General features: G+C 57.7%; 4 protein-coding genes across 4 annotated transcripts; 2 read left to right on the forward strand and 2 right to left on the reverse strand.

Moving 5' to 3' along the window:
- Nucleotides 1-201: 201 nt before the first annotated feature.
- Nucleotides 202-4,016, forward strand: GGTG_00252 (calcium-binding mitochondrial carrier protein Aralar1). The gene is made up of 3 exons (XM_009217994.1): nucleotides 202-889; nucleotides 1,036-2,229; nucleotides 2,319-4,016. Exons 1-3 carry the CDS (start codon nucleotides 695-697, stop codon nucleotides 3,066-3,068), a joined length of 2,139 nt encoding a protein of 712 aa, XP_009216258.1. The 5' UTR covers nucleotides 202-694; the 3' UTR covers nucleotides 3,069-4,016.
- On the reverse strand, nucleotides 3,670-8,228 carry GGTG_00253 (hypothetical protein). Its single transcript, XM_009217995.1, has 12 exons — nucleotides 7,429-8,228; nucleotides 6,791-7,365; nucleotides 6,607-6,714; nucleotides 6,332-6,534; nucleotides 6,196-6,226; nucleotides 5,939-6,132; nucleotides 4,961-5,873; nucleotides 4,696-4,881; nucleotides 4,550-4,597; nucleotides 4,396-4,498; nucleotides 4,226-4,324; nucleotides 3,670-4,149 (listed from the first exon to the last, which is right to left on the reverse strand). Exons 1-12 carry the CDS (start codon nucleotides 7,987-7,989, stop codon nucleotides 4,129-4,131), a joined length of 3,042 nt encoding a protein of 1,013 aa, XP_009216259.1. The 5' UTR covers nucleotides 7,990-8,228; the 3' UTR covers nucleotides 3,670-4,128.
- Nucleotides 8,229-8,247: 19 nt separating this feature from the next.
- Nucleotides 8,248-13,149, forward strand: GGTG_00254 (hypothetical protein). Its single transcript, XM_009217996.1, has 7 exons — nucleotides 8,248-8,766; nucleotides 8,849-9,041; nucleotides 9,110-10,099; nucleotides 10,167-10,596; nucleotides 10,672-11,114; nucleotides 11,176-12,700; nucleotides 12,806-13,149. Exons 1-7 carry the CDS (start codon nucleotides 8,449-8,451, stop codon nucleotides 12,930-12,932), a joined length of 4,026 nt encoding a protein of 1,341 aa, XP_009216260.1. The 5' UTR covers nucleotides 8,248-8,448; the 3' UTR covers nucleotides 12,933-13,149.
- On the reverse strand, nucleotides 12,548-18,284 carry GGTG_00255 (hypothetical protein). The gene has a single exon (XM_009217997.1). It carries the CDS (start codon nucleotides 16,253-16,255, stop codon nucleotides 13,130-13,132), a length of 3,126 nt encoding a protein of 1,041 aa, XP_009216261.1. The 5' UTR covers nucleotides 16,256-18,284; the 3' UTR covers nucleotides 12,548-13,129.
- Nucleotides 18,285-18,568: the final 284 nt, after the last annotated feature.

Here is an 18,568-nt window from a genome sequence, read left to right on the forward strand (position 1 = left end):
AAGAAGGCGCAAATTGTTCTTTTTGCACACAGGGGTTGACCACCGCAAACCACATCTGCGCCATTTGCTCCTTTTTGGCTTGTGCCCTTTTAATCTTCTGTATCTCCTATTCCATTTTGTGCCCTGCATAGACAGACAGATTCTCTAGACCGTTAGACCTCCACTTAGACTCCCTCGCTGTCCCCTCGATAGCCCACCCACCCGCCCTTTTCACTCACCCTGGCAGCATCTCCTCCCTCGCCCATCCATCCACTTGTGACTCGTCCTCGTCCCACCACGAGCACACGCGCCGGTCCCGGAGACGACCCTGCAAATTTCACTCAACCCACCGGGATCCCTCCTCCTCTCGGCGCTGTCCAAAGGCCGCCTTCAAGCCCCCGTGCGGCCTACGAACAGCCCGCCTCCATCCCCGGATCAACAGCACCTGTGATCCACACCCACAGAACCACCCACTTAACCCTCAAGTCCACCGAAACCCCGGTTCGTGCTGGCCCGTTTGCCGAGTACCCCCGAGCCAAAACCCTCGAGCCGCGTATCGTAATCCGCGACCTGGCGAGCCCCCCACCAAACACCAAGCCGAGTCTCGACGGGAGAAACCTCGGAGCTATATCATAGCACCTAGACAGCCTCAAGTCCGGGGGACGCACCCACGCCCAAGAGCTGGTGATACCACACAGACCAACACGCCGTCAAGATGGCAACGAAAGCGGCGGCGGTCAAGGAGGCCGTCAAGGAGACCTTGATAGGCTCGACCGAGGAGCCCGCCAAACTCTCTGCCCAGACCAAGGCGCGCTTCCACAAGTTCGCCGCCAAGGACCCGTCCTCGGGAGAGCTGTCCATGGGCGTTGAGGAGTTCACCAACGCCATCGCCCCGCCAGAAGAGGACTACGTGAGTTGCCTGAACCCCTGGTGTGCTGTTGGCCTAGAGCTATCTTCGATGCGGGGGTCCTCGGCGCCGTGTCCTCGCGGCTCGAGGCGTGGTCGGCAAGGGAGGATGACTCGAGGCTGACCGAGGACCGCGTTCCGGACCTGCAGCACAAGATCAAGCGCGAACAGTACTCGATCCTCTTCAGGGTGGCGGACCGCAAGGGTGCCGGCCGCGTGTCCCTGGCCGACTGGGCCTACTTCGAGAATGTCCTCATGAAGCCCGACGCCGAGTACGAGATCGCATTCCGGCTGTTCGACGTCGAGCGCCTGGGCACTGTCAAGTACGAGGACTTTAGGCGCCTGTACGAGCTCAACAAGGGCGAGCACACCATCCCCTTCAACTGGGACTGCGAGTGGGCCAAGCTGTACATTGGCGACAGGAAGAAGCGCCACAGCATGGACTACCCCCAGTTCTCGCAGATGCTGCGCGGCCTGCAGGGCGAGCGTATCCGCCAGGCCTTCCTGCTCTTCGACCGCGATGGCGACGGCTTCATCGAGCCCGAAGATTTCGAGCGCATCATCCTTGAGACGTCCAAGCACAAGCTGTCGGACCACCTGCTCCAGAACCTGAGCACGCTGTGCAACATCTCGAAGGGCAGCAAGGTGTCCTACGCCAACGTGCGCGCCTTCCAGAACATGATCAAGGAGATGGACCTGGTCGAGCTCATTGTGCGCCGGGCCTGCGCAAAGAGCGCCGATGGCAAGATCACGAGGACTGAGTTCCTGAACCAGGCCGCCAACATTACCCGCTTCTCCCTATTCACCCCCATGGAGGCCGATATTCTCTTCCACTTTGCCAGCCTGGACGAGCCGTCGGGCCGCCTAGGCCTGCGCGACTTTGCAAAGGTCCTGGACTCGTCTTGGAGGAGCGAGGGCCACCCGCGGGCGCAGGCCGCCATGTCGGCCGTGGCGGAGGCGGGGCGGTCGACGGCGCAAAGGTTCCTGCACGAGGCCCTCGAGGGCGCCTACAACTTTGGGCTGGGCAGCGTGGCGGGTGCCTTTGGTGCCTTCATGGTGTATCCCATCGACCTGGTCAAGACGCGCATGCAGAACCAGCGCGGCGTGCGCCCCGGCGAGCGGCTGTACAAGAACTCCATCGACTGCTTCCAGAAGGTGGTGCGGAACGAGGGGTTCCTGGGCCTGTACTCGGGCGTGCTGCCGCAGCTAGTCGGCGTCGCGCCCGAGAAGGCCATCAAGCTGACGGTAAACGACCTCGTGCGCGGCTGGGCGACGGACAAGAACGGCAACATCGGGTGGGCGAGCGAGGTCTTGGCTGGTGGTAGTGCAGGCGCTTGCCAAGTTGTAAGTATTTGTGCTCAGACAGAGCCTCTTCTCTTTGCTGAGGCGTTGCGCGTGCCGGGCTTACCCCTTGTTTCTCTTTTGCGCAACAGGTCTTCACCAACCCTCTCGAGATCGTCAAGATCCGACTCCAGATCCAGGGCGAGGTGGCCAAGACGGTGGCGGACGCGCCCAAGCGGTCGGCCATGTGGATTGTGCGCAACCTTGGCCTGATGGGCTTGTACAAGGGCGCGTCGGCGTGCCTGCTGCGCGACGTGCCCTTCTCGGCCATCTACTTCCCGGCCTACAGCCACCTCAAGAAGGACGTGTTCGGCGAGTCGCCGACCAAGAAGCTCGGCGTCCTGCAGCTCCTCCTCTCGGGCGCCATCGCGGGCATGCCAGCCGCGTACCTGACGACGCCCTTTGACGTCATCAAGACGCGCCTCCAGGTCGAGCAGCGCAAGGGCGAGACGAGCTACACGGGCCTGCGGCACGCCGCCAGCACCATACTGAAGGAGGAAGGGTTCCGGGCCTTCTTCAAGGGCGGCCTGGCCCGCATATTCCGCTCGTCGCCCCAGTTCGGCTTCACCCTCACCGCCTACGAGATCCTGCAGACCTCCATCCCCTACCCGGGCGGCAAGGCCCGCGAGCTGGCCGGCGCCACGGGCCCGCTGCTCGGCGGCGGCGGCGTCTCGGCCACGCTGTCGGAGAAGGCGTCGGTGGACTCGAGCCCGTTCGCGCGCAGCAGGAGCGCGCTCAAGATCATCCTCGACCTCGACGAGGACTTTGGCAAGGTCAAGGTCGGCGGCGAGGCGTGGAGGACGCTGCCCGGCGTCATGGGGGGCGGTGCTCGCTCTGGCTGAAACTAAAAAAGAAGAATAGAAAAAGACAGAACCAGATCCGTCATTTGGATTCCTGGGGATTGGGTTTATCTATGGGGTTTCTTTTGGCAGGGAAAAGAAAAGAAACGTTACCTCTTTTTTTTTGCTCCTTTGTCCTTGTTGTTTATTGTCTTGTTTACTGCTGTTGTGTCGTGTCTGACCGAGTTTTTGGCTTTCCATGTCGTGGTTGAGCTTGCCCGAGTGATAATCTCAGCCCCTCTGACTCCGACCGGATGGCTCTTCCTTCCATTTGGTGAGATGGCCGTTGGGAAAGAGCGGGCGAGGGAGGGGTGCAAGCACCTGCATGGACAACTTGAGGACGGGGCGTGTCCAAACTCGTACCACTTTGCGCAGCTGTCTGCTGGTGGGACCTTCCCTCTTCATCTCGCCAGAACCCGCCATCCTATCTTTTTCTTTTTCCTTTCAGGCCGTCTGATTCCCTAATTCGGACGGACCGTCACCTTTCTTTTCCCCAAGGCAAGAAAAAACACTGCCCAAGTTGGAGATTCTTTGTTTTTAGCATGGGACGGGATTTGGGAAGACGGAGGCGGTGCACAAGCATGAGAAAGAAGCATAAAATCGTCGGGAGGGAACATTCTAATCTTGGAGGCCTCTTATATTCTTTGTTTCTGTCTTTTCTTGCCCGCTTCATTCTGACATTTTCCCCATTTGGTTCGGCGTTGAAACGAGGTTGCCTTTTGGGGGTAGCATCTTGCATTTTTCCGCTTCCGTGCTTCTCCGGCACAAGCTCCTTTTGATTCCAACTGTTTTGTTTCTCATGTGCTTCATTGCGACTCTAGAAGGTATTAGATCTTGGAGACGAGCCGTGATGCTGTTTTCGTTTGTTGGGGTCGTCGTCTGTACCGGATAGACAGAACTTGATACTTCCATCTGTAGTTTGTATTGGCAATTTCTCCTTAGAACCACCTGCTTCTTCGTGACTCATCCCATCGTCTCAACGAGGTGGCAACGGCCCCCAAACGAGCCCCCATCGCAGTCATATCATGTCACCACAACCCACCCAGCCAGGCGAGGGAATTGCTTATATGAGACGACGGAGATCCTGCGCGGGCGATAAGAAAATCTCGTCAGCTGTCAAGCTTATACTGGAGATAACACATCGCGGTTGTTATACTTGCCTCCAGACTGCTCAGGCCATCGTACGACCCGGCCTCGGCTTGCGGGGCGACCAAGAGGCCCTCGAGCTTCCTCTTTGACTGCTGAAGTTCCAGCACGCGCTGTTGTCGCACAACTTGTGTGTAAGTCGGCCATCCGCGGGAGAGTCAGTTGGGGGCAGCTGTTGACTTACCTCTTCGAACGTGTCCTTCACAAAGAAGCGCACCGTTTTCACTTCACTCTTTTGCCCAAGCCGGTGGATCCTAGCCAGGGCTTGCTCTTCGACAGTAGGGTTCCTGTGAATGTGTTAGTATGTTGTGGACTACGGTCGGATTTGGGGAACGTACCAATGAGGCTCCATCAGAAACGCCGTCGATGCCTCCGTGAGTGTAAGCCTGTGACCATAAGATGCGTTAGCACCAGGCAATGTGCAGGTTGACCATCACTAGCAAGCTGCGAGGGTGTGAGAAAAGAGGCCTTGGGAAGAACGTACCCGGCCGCGCCGCACGACAACGTCAGGAGAAGCACCTTTACTCCTGGGTCCTTTCTGAACCTTTTGATGACGCCGTCCCGATGCCGCTGTGCCACTTTCCCATCGAAACGCTCGTACCTCATACCAGCTCGCTCGAGGCCGGCCTGGATGAGATCCAAGGTCATGGTCCAGCTGGAAAAAACGACACTGAGATACCACCGAGTCAGCGGACAAATCACATAAATTTGGGACTCCACCAGTCACCAGCTTTAAACCGAGCATTTACCTCTTGCTCTCGGCGGGGAGGGAGAGCAGCTGTGATATCAAGGCGCCGACCTTGCTCGAAAGGTGGCAGTCGGCCATGGCATTGTCCAGCATTCCCGACGGCCCAAAACTGTCCTCCAGGGTCCTCCAGCCCAGAGCCACTCGCGCGATGTCGTGCTCCGGGCTATGCTTGCAGGTGACGGGCTGGCCGCGCGAGCTGGCGTGCCTCGCGCAGTCTCCGCACACAAACGAGAAGCACCGGGCGTACCAGGGCCCGGTGGCAGCGGCGGGACCGCCGTCGCCGTCGTCGAAGGCCGCCGTCGCCAGGCTGGAGGACGCACCGCAAAACGCGCACGCCACAGGGTACATCTCTCGACGGTGGTCGAGCGCGAGCTGTGCAACCGACTTCCAGTCGCCGGTTGAAGCGCCATCCGCGATGTTGTGTCTTGAGCTGTAGTTCAGCCCGAGGTCGCACACCACGCGGAGGGCGTTGATTCTTTGCAGCACCGTGATGTAGGACATGGATGCCGGCCTGCCGTCTCCGCCTTCGTATGCCTCCTCGATCCGGGCCAGGGTCTGCTCCTTGAGGTCGTCGTACAGCTTCCTTTCTTCGGCTGAGAACTCGACGGGGAATTTGAGGTCGGTTCTGTTTGGTAGTTGAATCACGTTTTTGGACCGCCGGAGGACAAGCCCGTTGGTTAGAGTCCTTAGCCTTTTTGCGGCGTCTTCGACATTACCCGACTTCCAGAGTCTCCCAATATCATTGTCAAAGCGACCGGAGTCGTCATACGGGTGTGCCCGAATAAATTTCAGAAGGCTCTCCATATCCCTGATGGAGTTCTGGACTGGGGTTCCTGTGACAGCCCATCTTGATGTTGCCTTGAGAGCGCACACCGCCTTCGACATCCGGGATTTCGCGTTCCGTATCATGTGGGCTGTTCGGGTCAGCTTATTTTGCAGGACTCGGATCAACGGCGGGGTGCTGTGATGTGATCTGTACCTTCGTCAAGGATGATCCGACTCCAGGAAGCCGAGAAGAGGAAGCTCCTATGAGTTGAATTCTTGCTGCCCCAGTCCAGTGCCACGGTGTGGTATGTCGACAGTATGATATGGTGTTTAGCTGCGTCTTCAGCGCTGGTGAGCTTTTGGTCTCCGTAATGGAGACCCCAGGACATTGCACCCGGCTTGACGTGCCTTGTGTTGAGATTCGGGGGTTAATCATCCGAAGTAAGGAGCTGGAGTATGTGGCCAACTCACTCGTTCAGCTGTTCCTGCCATGTGTCTAGCACTTTTTAATAGGTTACAAGGTCAGCAGGGTGGTTGGTATCTAGATAGGGTGAGGCGATGACACATGCCGCTGAACTGCACGCTGCCAAGGGTATCATGGGCTTACAAGGGGGCGGAACAATAATCAAGGTCGGAAGAATCTCCAACTTTGGGGTATCGCTGGTGTCGCGGAACATTTCACTATGATCTGTTGCCGCCAATGCTATCATGGTCAATGTCTTGCCTAGTCCCATGGGATCTGCAACGATGCCGCCACAAAACTCGGGGGGTTCATCGGTATGCCATGCTTGGGATATTCGGTTCACAAAGCTGGAGGGTTGATTGAACGTTAGACAGCCCTAGAGCAAAGCGTGTGCCTTGAAAAATCGGGAGTCAACGAACCAGGTCGCATCACCCGTTTGTGTCAAATCCCAGTAGTCTGCTGACTCCTGTCTGAAGTCCCAGCCAGATTCCCGCTGCAGCAGAAACGTGAGGGCTTGTTTTTGATGCCTAGAAGACGCACGATGAGAAGTTGTGTTAAGTGGGTTCGGATACCACACCAAGGTTCGAGTATTATACAGCTTACAGCTTGAGAGATGTTTTGAGGATGTCCTCAGGAGAATGAGATTCAGGAAGATCCCCGTGGGCGTCCGGAATCAGCTCCGGGGCATTGGAATCGGCGAACAAGATAGCTTCGGCGTTGGCACTCTCCTTTGCTAGGTCAAAAACCATTGGGCAATGGTCTAGCGATGATAGCCGGTGAGGGTTGCAGTACTTCACGTTGCGGTCGCAGTTCTTTGGGTCTTGTAGGTAGATATCTGCATCCTGGAAGAAGACACCGACATCGCGGCTCATGTCCGCAGGACCGTAGATAATTAGTGAGAGAGTGCACTGCTGCACTATTTCGCCAAACTGGGCTCTGTGGCTGCTCTTTGACTGTGGTGTTTCTGAAGGATTGATTGAGCATGAAGCCTGCAGTTCCAGTGCCTGTGCCTCAAGAATTGCCTGAACAATGTCGATATACTCGACGGCAAGCCTGCCATAGTACATAATCTCAGAAGACAGAGATTTGAAGGTGCAATCCTGCTCTATTGTCACGGGGAAGGCGGCCATCGGCCGCAGACGTGTTGGCGGCCCCTTGCAACTACCAGGGAGCGAGATCTGGGAAGAGTGGTGTTTTAGTGCCGTGCTATGGTATTCGTGGCTGCGGGGCGGTCTACTTACCATCCCGTAGCAGGCGGTTGTGTCTGCCGGGCTGTCATCTCCGTGGGAGAGGTCTTGTAGGCCTTCGACACTGCCATGGGCGCTGGTTTGCACGGCCGCTTCGTCAGGATTGAGGAGTGATATGACATTGATCTGGTTGATACTTGGGCAGCCGCCTTGACGGGCACCCGGACACGCGCTATAATCCCCCAGGGAGCCTTCAGTGGCCAAGGGCGCTTGCCAGGTGCTGGTGGCGCCCCATATGGTGTCTGTCAGTTCGCCTCTGCCTCTCCAACCCGATTCGACGCTGGCTTGCACCACCCCTTCCAGAGGGAATGAGATGGAAGACGTGGGTTGTCCATACTCTCGTACTTGCCAGCGCCGGCTTGTGTTGGTATGGGCCAGGGTAGGGAGCACAAAGGCAGTCTGGGGGAAAAACGGGTTGGTCTCGAACGTGGGTGGCGACTCGTTGCATGTAGCTGTCGTTTTTGAATCCGCGAGAAGGTTTCTGTGATAAGGCGCGGCTCTGGCATCCTCGTCCTCGCCATATGAGCATTGTCGCTTCCTTTGCGAGGAAGCCATCAGAAGGGGAACCCGGGCGTCGCTGTATCCTGTGCTGGACAATCTGGCTAGCCCGTCGAAACTCGGCTATGGGGCGTCCCCGATAAATGTCAAGGGGAACAATGGGGGAGGGAAATCAATGGCATTGGGATAGCGGTCTGGGCTGTGCCCGACGTGATACACATGGATTTGCTATTGTGGGGGTGCATGCGCAAGAGGTGGCTGTGTCCCGCGTTGTGGTTGCCTCAATTCCCCCAAGATCAAATAACATGAAGCAGGCGATGAGGCCCGCCCCACCAACTGAGGCAAGGCCAGCCGCTCATTAGCTGGGCACCAGACCCAGCCCAGTAGAGGGAGCCAGCCTGACCTCGATTTGTCCTTTGGAAACAATTCAACATTGTTGTGCCAGGCTTAGCCTTCCTTCTGGCGGCAGCAATCGCGACTCTCCATACAGTCGACACAGTCAAGGCGCTGCCATCAATGCCGCCCTTCACTCTGCGAGCGCGAGAGCCTGGTCAGCTGCAAGCCAGGCTTGATATCCAAGGCGCGTTTGAGGACCTACGCGCACTGGTTTCGCCAGCTCACACATCTGAATTTACCTCGACTGCCCCTGAGGATGTCAGAAGAACAGCGATCGAGGTCGAGCGGGAGCTTGCAGGGCGCCAGCTGCTCCGAAACACGCGGCGCCTGGATGCCTTACTCCGAGGGCTCGATCACTACTCCAGTGTCGTCGGTACCCTTTGCACCGGGACTGATCATCTGCCATGGCTCTGGGCCCCGGTGAAGCTCGTCTTGAAGGTAAGTCGCTCAACCGCCCTCCTAAACGCCCTGACACCTGCTGACAGTGAGACTACCCCCTCTCCACTTGCCTGGAGAACAGACGTCGTCTAGCTGCATCGTGGCATTCGAGAGCCTAATCAAAGTCTACGCGCAAATCGCCGAGCATCTAGGCAGGTTCGAGAAACTGCATCGCTGCTTCAAAGATAACCCGGAGTTCCATCCAACCTTTGCTGCCTTCTATGTGGGCATACTCGCCTTTCATCAACTCGCCTACAAATTTGTGACGCGCCGCTGTGAGTAGCAGCCAGTGCCCCTGGGGTCAGTGGCGTCTTGCCGATCTGGGCTGATACTTTTATACTAGGCTGGAAGGAAAGGTTCGCCACATCGTGGGGCCGATCTCAGCACAGGCTCAGCAATATTCTTGGAATCCTCAAGAGGCATGGAGATATCATCGACGAAGTCGCCGACACGCGCATCACCGAGGCCAGGGATTTGAGGCAGCAGCTGCAGTCCTGGAAAGAAGCCGCCCTTCACAAACTCACGCAAAGCGAGCAAGAGCGGAGCGAGTGTCATTTGGAAAGTATCACATCGTGGCTTGGCATCGACGACATGGACCAAGTCTCCCTTCAAGATTCGCTGGCTGAGGTCGGCTCACAGCACCCAGGAACCGTCGACTGGATCCTGAGGCATCAGGATGTGATCTCCTGGATTCAACCAAACGCCAAGAATCCATTTTTGCTTCTGCAAGGGGGTCCGGGGACTGGCAAGAGCGTCCTCAGTGCCAGAGTCCTGAGGTCACTCCAGGATTCGGGGCGCTCTATCGTGCTCAGCCATTTTTGCTCCTACTCGCCCAGCGCAACTACTCGCTACGATGTTATGGTCAAATCGCTATTGCTAGGTTGCGTGAAAACCGACCATGACCTCGCCACCCATATTTACGACGAACACGTAACTGCCAAGCAAGCGAGCATAAAACTGCTTGAAAATCTGCTAGAGAACGCCGTTGAGATCGTTGGAGACAATAATGTGGTCCATATAATACTCGACGGCATGGATGAGTGTCCTGTGGAGACGCAGCGCAAGATCTTCCGCCTGATTGACAGACTGGCCACAAATGGGGCTGCCTGCAAAGTTCTGGCATCGGGACGAAGCTCCATGGTTACTCTACACGCCAAGCTGCGCAAGGTTGCATCAACACTGTCTCTGTCCGAGGAGAAAGACTGCGTAGGCGAAGCTATCCGATACTTCGTCACGACCGCTTTAAGGAACATGCACAGAAGGCTGTCTGAGATGGGCCTGCCCGATCAGTCGGTACCGGAGCTAGCGTCCAGAATAGTTGCCAAGGCCGACGGTAAGGTACACTGCGTGAAGGAGGATCTGAACGGAGTAGGAATCTAACGGATAAATTCGCGTCTTAGGCATGTTTCTCTGGGCTCGCCTCATTCTCAACTACCTCGACGCCAACCTCTTCTACAACAAAGCCGAGTTTACCCAAGCAATAGAGGCCATTCCGCAAGAACTGTCTCTGCTGCGAGTAAAGTTGTGCCGTTCAAATCCTGACAAAAGCATAGCCACTGACATTTCGCTCTATAGCTACGCAAAGATTCTATCCGACGTTCTTTCTCGCTGCGATCCTCGCTCGGCGCGTCGCCTCAAGGGCATATTCGGATGGATAGCGTTTGCAAGGCGTCCGCTCCAGATCTCGGAGCTACAATCTGCGTTGCTATTCGACACTGCAAACGAAGTTGCTGACCGCCCGGTGCCGAACTATGTGCTCGAGGCGTGCGGGCCTCTTGTAGAGAGGCGTAAGGATTCGACCATACGCTTTATCCACATATCGGTCAAAGAGTATGCTTCGTCTTGTGTCATGCATGCTCTGTTGACGGCCCCAAGTCTTGCTGACGCACAGTTGGAATCTGCCAGATATCTGCAGCGCACCGACTGCGCTGAGGCCGTCCGCCTCTCACATCAGACTTCTCTATGGGATAACGGGCTCTCGTCGTTGAGGTGTCTTCGGAGAGCGTTCGAGGTCTTCGGCCCGTCAACCTCAGAACTGACTAGAAACATCCAGGTTCTCCGAGGAGTGTGGGCATTTTTGCCATACACGAGGGAAACATGGTTCTCAGAGCTGCGTGAAATGGCCACCCTGCCGAAAGAAGAGTGGGACCCCTCGTTTTGGGGTATCGCTCAGCAGCTGTCGCAAGTCTTGGTGGCACCGCGGCCCTGTCATGCCACAGGTCATGCTGCGGCTTCAATCCCGGGGCTCGAAGCTATACGGCCACTTGAGGGTCTTTGGTCCGAGGCTGCAGCCAGCCTAATAGCGGAGTCTAAGGGAAAGATATTGGCAGTTGAGGCCAACGATTCTAGTAAGCCAGGCTTGCGAAGACCACCCAGTCCAACGATACTAAGTGAGAGACGCAACTCTAGATTGCTTCAGACGACCGCAGAGCATCCATGACATTCACGCAAACTACGAGTGGGTGATCCAGCAGTTGATCAGCATCAGCCACCACCCTGACATAAACGCGTCGGAGCTCGAACACTTCCGAGAATACCTGACGAGAGGCGCCTACGCCTGCCGCTTCCCCTTGTGCGACGCCTCCACAAACAAGTTTGGGAGCATCAATGAGCGTGCTGTCCACGAAGCCACACACGCGCCGACTTTTCCATGTCTCGAGCCTGGTTGCCAATATCCTCCATTTACATCTGGGAAGTCGCTGCGCAGGCACCAGTCCGAGGCACACGAATCTGGGCGGCCCAGAACCGTAAATCGAGGCCTGCTGATGAAGCAGGTGCGCTCGATACCTGGGCGGGACCAAGCAAAGGTCAAGTCCGTTCCAAGGAGTCTAGGTGATGCGAATCAGCTACCTTTTCAAGACCTCGAGGTAGATGGGCCTGCACGCAAATATAGCTCGTTGCAACCTCAACTCAATCACCAGATGATGGCGAACTTGGGCGGGGGCGGCGTCATAGCACGCCAACAGCCCCTTGTGCAACAGCAGCAGCACCAAAAGCCCCAGCTGCCGCCTGGACAAACAAAGAGCACCCAGCAGGCATTCATGGACAATATGGATATCCCTCGTACTAGTGTGGCCCAGTTGCTAGGAAGTCCCCTTGGTGTCAACACATGGATTTCCCAACATGGTGTGCCTAAGGAGATTGAGGCAAACCTGGACACCTCCGAACGGCTCAATTTGGGTGGAAGCAGCATCCTCAACAGTCCGAGCGAGACCGCCCCGCCACCATTTGAGAAAGCACTAGCAACATCCCCACGGCTATCGAACTTGGTGGAAAATTTTTATGTAAACCCAAAAATGCTCGCAGCACAGGAAAACCAACAACGACCGCAGGAGCAGGAGCAACTGTCACTACAGAATCAAGAGCAGCAGGCGGTGCCGACTTCAGCGAAGAGGCAAGAGGAATTGCCGCAGCCACTTCTAAAGCAAGAGCATCACCAACGAGAGCAGCCTCCAAGCCAGGTGATGGCCTGCCAAACGCAGGATAAGCGTCCGATGTACCGGCCTGAGCAGATATATATCACGAAAGCTACTAGCCAAGAGGCCCAGAGAGGCTGGGAAGGGTTCATTTCAGCCCTGCGCTGTGACTGGGGCATCTTCGACGTGGCGCCAGAGGGTTCGGACCAGAAGCGGAGTGCACAAGAGCGGATTCTGAATTCCAGTTCCATGCTGCATGCCAGAATGAACTACCGATTTCCTAACCACCAACTAACCCAGGTAGAAGTAGCCCAGGCACGAGCCCAGACACTAGAAGTCCGGACACTAGAAGTCCGGACACGAGATGCTCAAGCGATACATGCATATCAGCAGCCACTGCAGACGGCCAAGGAGATTCCGGGGGTTGACACGAGGCTGGACAGAAAGGACCCCGCCATTCAATCCCAACAGCAGGCACAGGATCAACCTCGGAGCATGTATATTCTCCCACCACCGATGTAAGTATATTGTAGCACATTGTATTTTGGCCATTGTATGGCTTCTCCCTTCCTGTCCTCCATGGCGTTCAATTACCAACCTCGTTTAACTTGGACCAACATTAGAAAGAACGTCCCTTGCCCCAACCCCGGTTGCCCCCAAAAGTTCCACGGTGGGAACGACCTGATTCAGCACATGCAGACTATCCACGACTCGCGAGATCAAGTTTACATGGGGGTTCCATTTTGTTAACCCCCTCCCAAGGGGGGGCACAAAACACTTACTTTCCACTAAACCGTTCTGCCAGTCAACAAAGGATTGTCGGGCATTAAAGCGTCCATGGACGCTTGAGATTGTTGGTATGGAACTGAAATAAGAATATATAGCGCGAAATGACAGAAGATATAGACAGAAAGCAAACCAGAAAGACAACTCTTGCCCTTCCAAGGTCAAGTAGGCCCTCCCTGAGCCTGGGTATTATAATGGGTGGGAGACCGCTCCTCGCGGAATTTCGCCGCCGACGGCGTCGACGGGGCCATGGTGGTAGCCTCGCTCGCCCTCCTCTCGTACGCATCACCGGGCGTCCGTGCCCCCTCGCTTCCCCGGCTGGAGCCCCCGATGCCCCTCTTCAGCCTCTCGATTATGCCCCCTCCACCGTGTCCTTCCTCGGCTGACGAGGCGCGCGCCGTCGTGGCCATGGAGAAGTGGCGAGACCGTCGCCTGCGGGCGAGCATGTCGTTGACATCCTCGTCGGCGTGCGACGCGGCGTCCGGCTCGCGGTCCTCGGGCCTGTCCTCGCCCGGGTCGACGAGGGCGCGGGCGTCGCGCGAGACGCCCAGGAAGACGGGGTAGGCGAGGGTGAGGCAGATCAGGGCCGCGACAACGATGAAGGCCGTCTGGATTCCGGCGCCGGCGCTCAGGATGGCCTGCATGACGAAGGGCCAAAATGCCGGCCCGGACGCGCCCATGGTGAGCCAGGCGGCGGCGAGCTTGGTGCGCCTGCCCTGGCCGCGGAGGCCTAGCGAGAAGATGAGAGGCCAGGCGGGGCCTTCGGCGAGGAAAAAGAGGACGATGGGTGCCACGATGACGTCGGGTGGGTTACCGCGGCGGAGGGCGATGATTGCGACGGTGAGCACGAGCTGCGCCGCCACCGTGACGGCCAGCACGGTCCGCGGCGTCGGGAAGAAGCGGACGGTAGGGTGCCGCGCCGACAGGTACGCGAGCCCACCGGCCGCGAACCGTGACACGGCGAAGGCCGCGTGGGCTACCTCCATGTAGTTGGACACGGATAGCGTCATCATATCGTCTGAAGAAGGATTCTGCGGCTCAATCGTGCTGCTGCCTGACGTGCCCGTTGTGAGTGTAGAGGTAGACGGCGGTGTGGGTGGGGTTGTAACAGTCAAGGCATTTTCTGGTGGCAGCAAAGCTATAACAAGATCTTTGAAATAGATGCTCATGCTCTCCTGAGCGGCCACGTATGTCCACTGCGCGACGACGGCAAGTATGATGCAGATGGTTGCGAGGCGAAGGCCTCCGATGCTTCGCTTCTTGGGGTCCACGGGCAACCGCTCAGCCTCCTGCTCGAGCTCGTCGTCAGTCACTTCGGGGATGGGAATGTAGTAGAATAGTAGCGCGAGTGCGACGCAGAGGAGGGTGACAGAGAGGTAGGTCCACTGCACGTCGATGAGGACTAGGGAGTTGGCCGTGTTCTGCCGCGATGAGACGCTCGAGAAGTAGACGTGTTGGGCCAGCAGACCGCTGAGCACGCTGCCGACGGCCTGCACGCCCTGGGCTAGGCACAAACGCATCTCGGCGTAGGCCGGCGGACCGCACAGGGCGAGGAATGGGTTGGCGGCCGTTTCGAGCACGGCCAGGCCGAAGCCAACGACGAAGTTGCAGATCATGAAGCCCGGGAACGAGGCCAGAACCGCAGCAGGCCAGAACATGATGGTGCCGACGCCGTAGATGCACAGGCCCAGCATGAAGGTGGCCTTGAACCCGCCAATGGACTCGTACGAGGCGTGGTGCCTAGCCGCGCCCTGCCGTGACCGATGGTGTTCATCATGCCGGAGGATCCAAACACCAACAACCAGGGGGCCGAAGAAGTAGCCGCCACCAAAGTATATGCTGGTCAGGCCCAGAGTCATGGCCGTGCTCATGTCTGCTACCGAGGCAGCGACGTTGTTGAGGGTGCCGAGTAGGCCATATGACACTCCCCACATGAGGAAGAGGACCGTGACGAGTGTGCAGTATTTCCACGAGTCCGAAACTGACGCTTGGAGCATGCTTTTTGGCCTTTTAATGTTGACAAAACCAAAGTAGACTGACGTCTCGTAGCCGTTGGCGGACCCGTACGTCGCCAGCGTCCCGCGGCGCCGCTGGACGCGCCTGGTGCTCCCGCTGCTGTCCCGCTCTCCAGACCCAGGACCCGAGGCTCCAATGTGCCCTATGAAGTCCGCGAAGTTAAGTTCCTCGTTTTCGTCATGCGGTTGCTGATGTTGCTGCCCCCCACCTGTCATGTGGGAGTTGTTGTCACTGCCGCTTTGCCGCTGGGGGTCATGAGACGTCCGTGGAACTTGTAGGCCGCCTCCGGCACCAAAATTAGCTTGTCTAGGAGACAAGGCGACGTCCTTATCCTGGCTGCGCTGAGTCGAGCCGGCGGTGCCTTCTGGGTCGACGAGCATGACCGGGAGGATTCTCATGATGAGGGGCTTCAGAGTTGGGATGCATGCGCAGGTGATTCCCACGTTCACCTCAACCGCAGACCACATAAGAGACAGCGAGGCGTTCCAGCTGAACTCGGGGGAGCCGCCGTAGATGGCGTTCTCGTCGGAAGACGGCGTGGTCGGGACATAGCTGATGGCCTGCTGAAGGTAGTAAATCCTGACAACATCGACGACGGTGACAAACACACCAAGGGCGAAGGTCATGACCAGAATGGTCTTTTGGCGGGGAGGTAGCCTCATGCTGGTCAGGACGGGCATAGGGAGGGCCAGGATGGCCACATCGGTGACTATGTTGACCGGGGCAGAGCAGATGAAAACGGTGAGTAGAGGGATGCAGATAGGCTGGAAGGGCACATCGTCATAGGCAGCGTGGATTGGTTTGCACTGGAATATGTTGATGAAGGTGAGAATGACGCCGGCCAAGTTGACGATGGCAAGCACGACGTATGAGGCCAGGCGGAGCAGCGGCTTGGTGTTTTTGGATAGCCTGAGGTAGAAAATGAGGATGGAGGTCTTGGTGGCCATGAGGGCCGGGTTGTAAAGAATGGAGAAGGCATATTCGGCGCGGCGCAGGCTGGGGCGGTCCTCGGCGCGTATGTCCTTATCGTATCGGCCCAGGCCCATGCGTGTGCCCCATATGATTGAAAACGAGAGGGCGAAGGCGAGGAACCAGGCGGCAACGACGAAGCCATCGTCCCAGCTAAAACGGCGCACGATGCCGATGCGACTGACCAGCCTTGCGACAACAAACACGCTGGCCAGACACAGTGTCGCAACGGTAACACCGAAGACGGCAGGGCCGCGGTCCGGGACGCCGTTGACCTTGACTGCGAAGCCTAGGGCCGACATTGCTGTCCGGAGACGCGCCAGGGGCGCACGGGCCGTCGGGCGGGCGAGTAGACTCTGGCTTGTCCACGGTCGGGGAGAGCCCAGGTCATGTATTATTCAAAAGGTGGGTGATGGTCTCGCCGGGGTCCATGATAGCTAGCTCCCAAGGGCCGACGACATTGGGAAGAGAGCGAGTGCGTATGGAGTAGCGTAGCCGCCGGGCGGCCCTCCTGAGGTCGGCGAACAGGCAAGGGCCGGTTAGGCGTCGTCGAGGACAGTGGCGTGCGTGTCGGGGCCGATATCTATCGCTTAATGGGCTCGCGCCTGTCGAAGCGAATCTGCGCCACGGGTGGAAGCAAAATAGGTTCGGGGGTCTAGACCTTGTTTGCTTTACGGCCAAAAAAAAAATGGTGGAGCTCGTTCTTTCGTCGACAGCCCCGTCAGCTGATGGGAGAGTAGCTTGCAGGTCGGAACAATGGCCCAGAGTGGTATTGAATTATACAGGAGTACGTACATGTAGACTGCAGGTGGCGGCCAGGGATGACGTTGGAATCATGTCTCACGGGGATGGGCTCGGATGGGGCGGGTATGGGACGAAAGAATGCCGAATCCCAAGACAAGTGCTAAACCTGTCCGTCCAAGGGACCCCTTCTGCAAGGATGGCAGACGGGCCTTCTGTCTTGTCTGGGTTGACCCCGCTCGTGTTTCTCAGCACCAGCAGCCTTTTGGCGTGCGGAGGGAAGAGCAGGAAAGGCTCTCAGCAGATGGCGAGGGTGGAAGGGGGACCTTTAAAGTTGGACCTTTGGCCGGTTCCGGAGGAGGGGGCAAAGACTAACGGAGCTGGGGGTGGGTTTGAAGAATGCTTGCCCCAGACTCCAGATCTTGACCTAGCAGCGGTTCACGCAGGACAAAAGAGTCCCTGGAACCAAGGGGCAGGGCGAGATGGGAAAAGTCAAGTTAAAGAAGCGGGCATGCAAACAAGTTGACGAGCGGTCTTCAGGTTGGGGGTGGAGGACGCAGGGTTGAGCCCCCTCCCCTCCACTTCCCCGGTTATTTGCTGTGCTATCCGTAGGTGGTGGGCGATATTTTTTTTTTCTCCTTCCTGCGGGATAAACAGCCGCGAGACAGAGACAGGGAGAGGAAAAAAAGCCGTTGTTATGATGCATGGATGGGCGGCTCGAGGGCTTCCTCCGCGGACCCGACTTTGTGGGATCTTGGGTGGGCCAAAAAAACACATAAAAGACTGCAACCCAGACGCGTCGCCAGGCGTGCCGGTAGCAAAAGGGGATCCAGCAGCCCAGCATCAGCCCCGCAGCGCTGTGCCAAGCCCAGGATGTGGTCATGACATAATTGCCCGCTCAATTCTCCGCATTGCTGCCCCCGCCGTGCCCATGCCAATGCCCATGCCAATCCTGGTCCGGGGCAGTCGTCAAAGGTCGTCAAGTCTCAATTGTCGGCACCACTCGGGGGTGGCGCGGTCTAGCGCCAGCCACTCAGCCCACTGAGCCCGGGGGCGCTCCAGCTGGCGTGATATGATTCGCAGCGCGCGAGCGCCCCTCCTCTGGGCGGCCGAGGGCGGCAGCAGCACAGGAGCAAGTTGACTCGACAGCTAGTGCGACTCAAGTGGTGCGCCAGGCCATGTGGGAGTATTGCCCCATTGGCACTCCCTAGAGGCATTTGGGAAAAAATAAGAGAGGGAGGGCTCGGGTCGGTCAGCAGAAAAGGCGGTGATTGTCGGTGAGCGACCATCATGCCTGAGCCTGCACGTGCTGGCGTTGGGTGTGGGTGAGTGAGAGCCCGAGAGTGTGGCAGTGGGTGTGGGTGCGCTGTCGATCGCTGCCAGTGTGCAGTTGTCTGCCTCGCAGGAGGGAGAACGATGCAGCCATGTCGTCCTTCGTGTTGCGGCAGCCAACAATGCGTTGTATGCAGGCGCATGGGCAAGGGTCCTCGGGCGGCGGGCGGCAAGCAATGTGGGCTCAGCAAAGAGGAAAAAAAAAGTTGGTCACGATGGTGGGCGAGTTCCCCCAAGCGCCGTACGGTTCAGTTGGTCTTTGACCAAATATGACGCACAAATCCATTTAATTACGGGCATGCAACCGTCGGATCAACCAGCTCAAACTTTTACCCAAGTGGGCGGGAGGGTCCGAGGACTGCCCCAATTAAAAAACCCTTTGCCCTGCCCACCTATCAACGTGACCCAACAGGGAAACGCCCTTGGGTATTCCAATTGTGAGGATGTGCAAAGTCGGGGAGAAGGCCAGGCCACCATGCGTCCACCCATCACCCAAAGCATCCAGTTTGTCGCGCCACATGGGATCTGGCGCCTTTCGTGTT

The sequence above is a fragment of the Gaeumannomyces tritici genome (assembly GCF_000145635.1).
Source record: "Gaeumannomyces tritici R3-111a-1 unplaced genomic scaffold supercont2.1, whole genome shotgun sequence".
NCBI lineage: Eukaryota > Fungi > Ascomycota > Sordariomycetes > Magnaporthales > Magnaporthaceae > Gaeumannomyces > Gaeumannomyces tritici.

What these genes read in the sequence shown, in the direction of transcription:
- GGTG_00252 (XM_009217994.1), top strand. Translation starts at nt 695, where the DNA reads ATGGCAACGAAAGCGGCGGCGGTCAAGGAGGCCGTCAAGGAGACCTTG. An exon ending in CCCCGCCAGAAGAGGACTAC is followed by an intron (nt 890 to 1,035) that starts GTGAGTTGCCTG and finishes CCGGACCTGCAG; the next exon opens with CACAAGATCAAGCGCGAACA. An exon ending in GTGCAGGCGCTTGCCAAGTT is followed by an intron (nt 2,230 to 2,318) that starts GTAAGTATTTGT and finishes TTTGCGCAACAG; the next exon opens with GTCTTCACCAACCCTCTCGA.
- GGTG_00253 (XM_009217995.1), bottom strand. Translation starts at nt 7,989, where the DNA reads ATGGCTTCCTCGCAAAGGAAGCGACAATGCTCATATGGCGAGGACGAG. An exon ending in CTCAAAACATCTCTCAAGCT is followed by an intron (nt 6,715 to 6,790) that starts GTAAGCTGTATA and finishes TGCGTCTTCTAG; the next exon opens with GCATCAAAAACAAGCCCTCA. An exon ending in CAAACGGGTGATGCGACCTG is followed by an intron (nt 6,535 to 6,606) that starts GTTCGTTGACTC and finishes TCAACCCTCCAG; the next exon opens with CTTTGTGAACCGAATATCCC.
- GGTG_00254 (XM_009217996.1), top strand. Translation starts at nt 8,449, where the DNA reads ATGCCGCCCTTCACTCTGCGAGCGCGAGAGCCTGGTCAGCTGCAAGCC. An exon ending in AATAGTTGCCAAGGCCGACG is followed by an intron (nt 10,100 to 10,166) that starts GTAAGGTACACT and finishes TTCGCGTCTTAG; the next exon opens with GCATGTTTCTCTGGGCTCGC. An exon ending in ATCCACATATCGGTCAAAGA is followed by an intron (nt 10,597 to 10,671) that starts GTATGCTTCGTC and finishes GGAATCTGCCAG; the next exon opens with ATATCTGCAGCGCACCGACT.
- GGTG_00255 (XM_009217997.1), bottom strand. Translation starts at nt 16,255, where the DNA reads ATGTCGGCCCTAGGCTTCGCAGTCAAGGTCAACGGCGTCCCGGACCGC.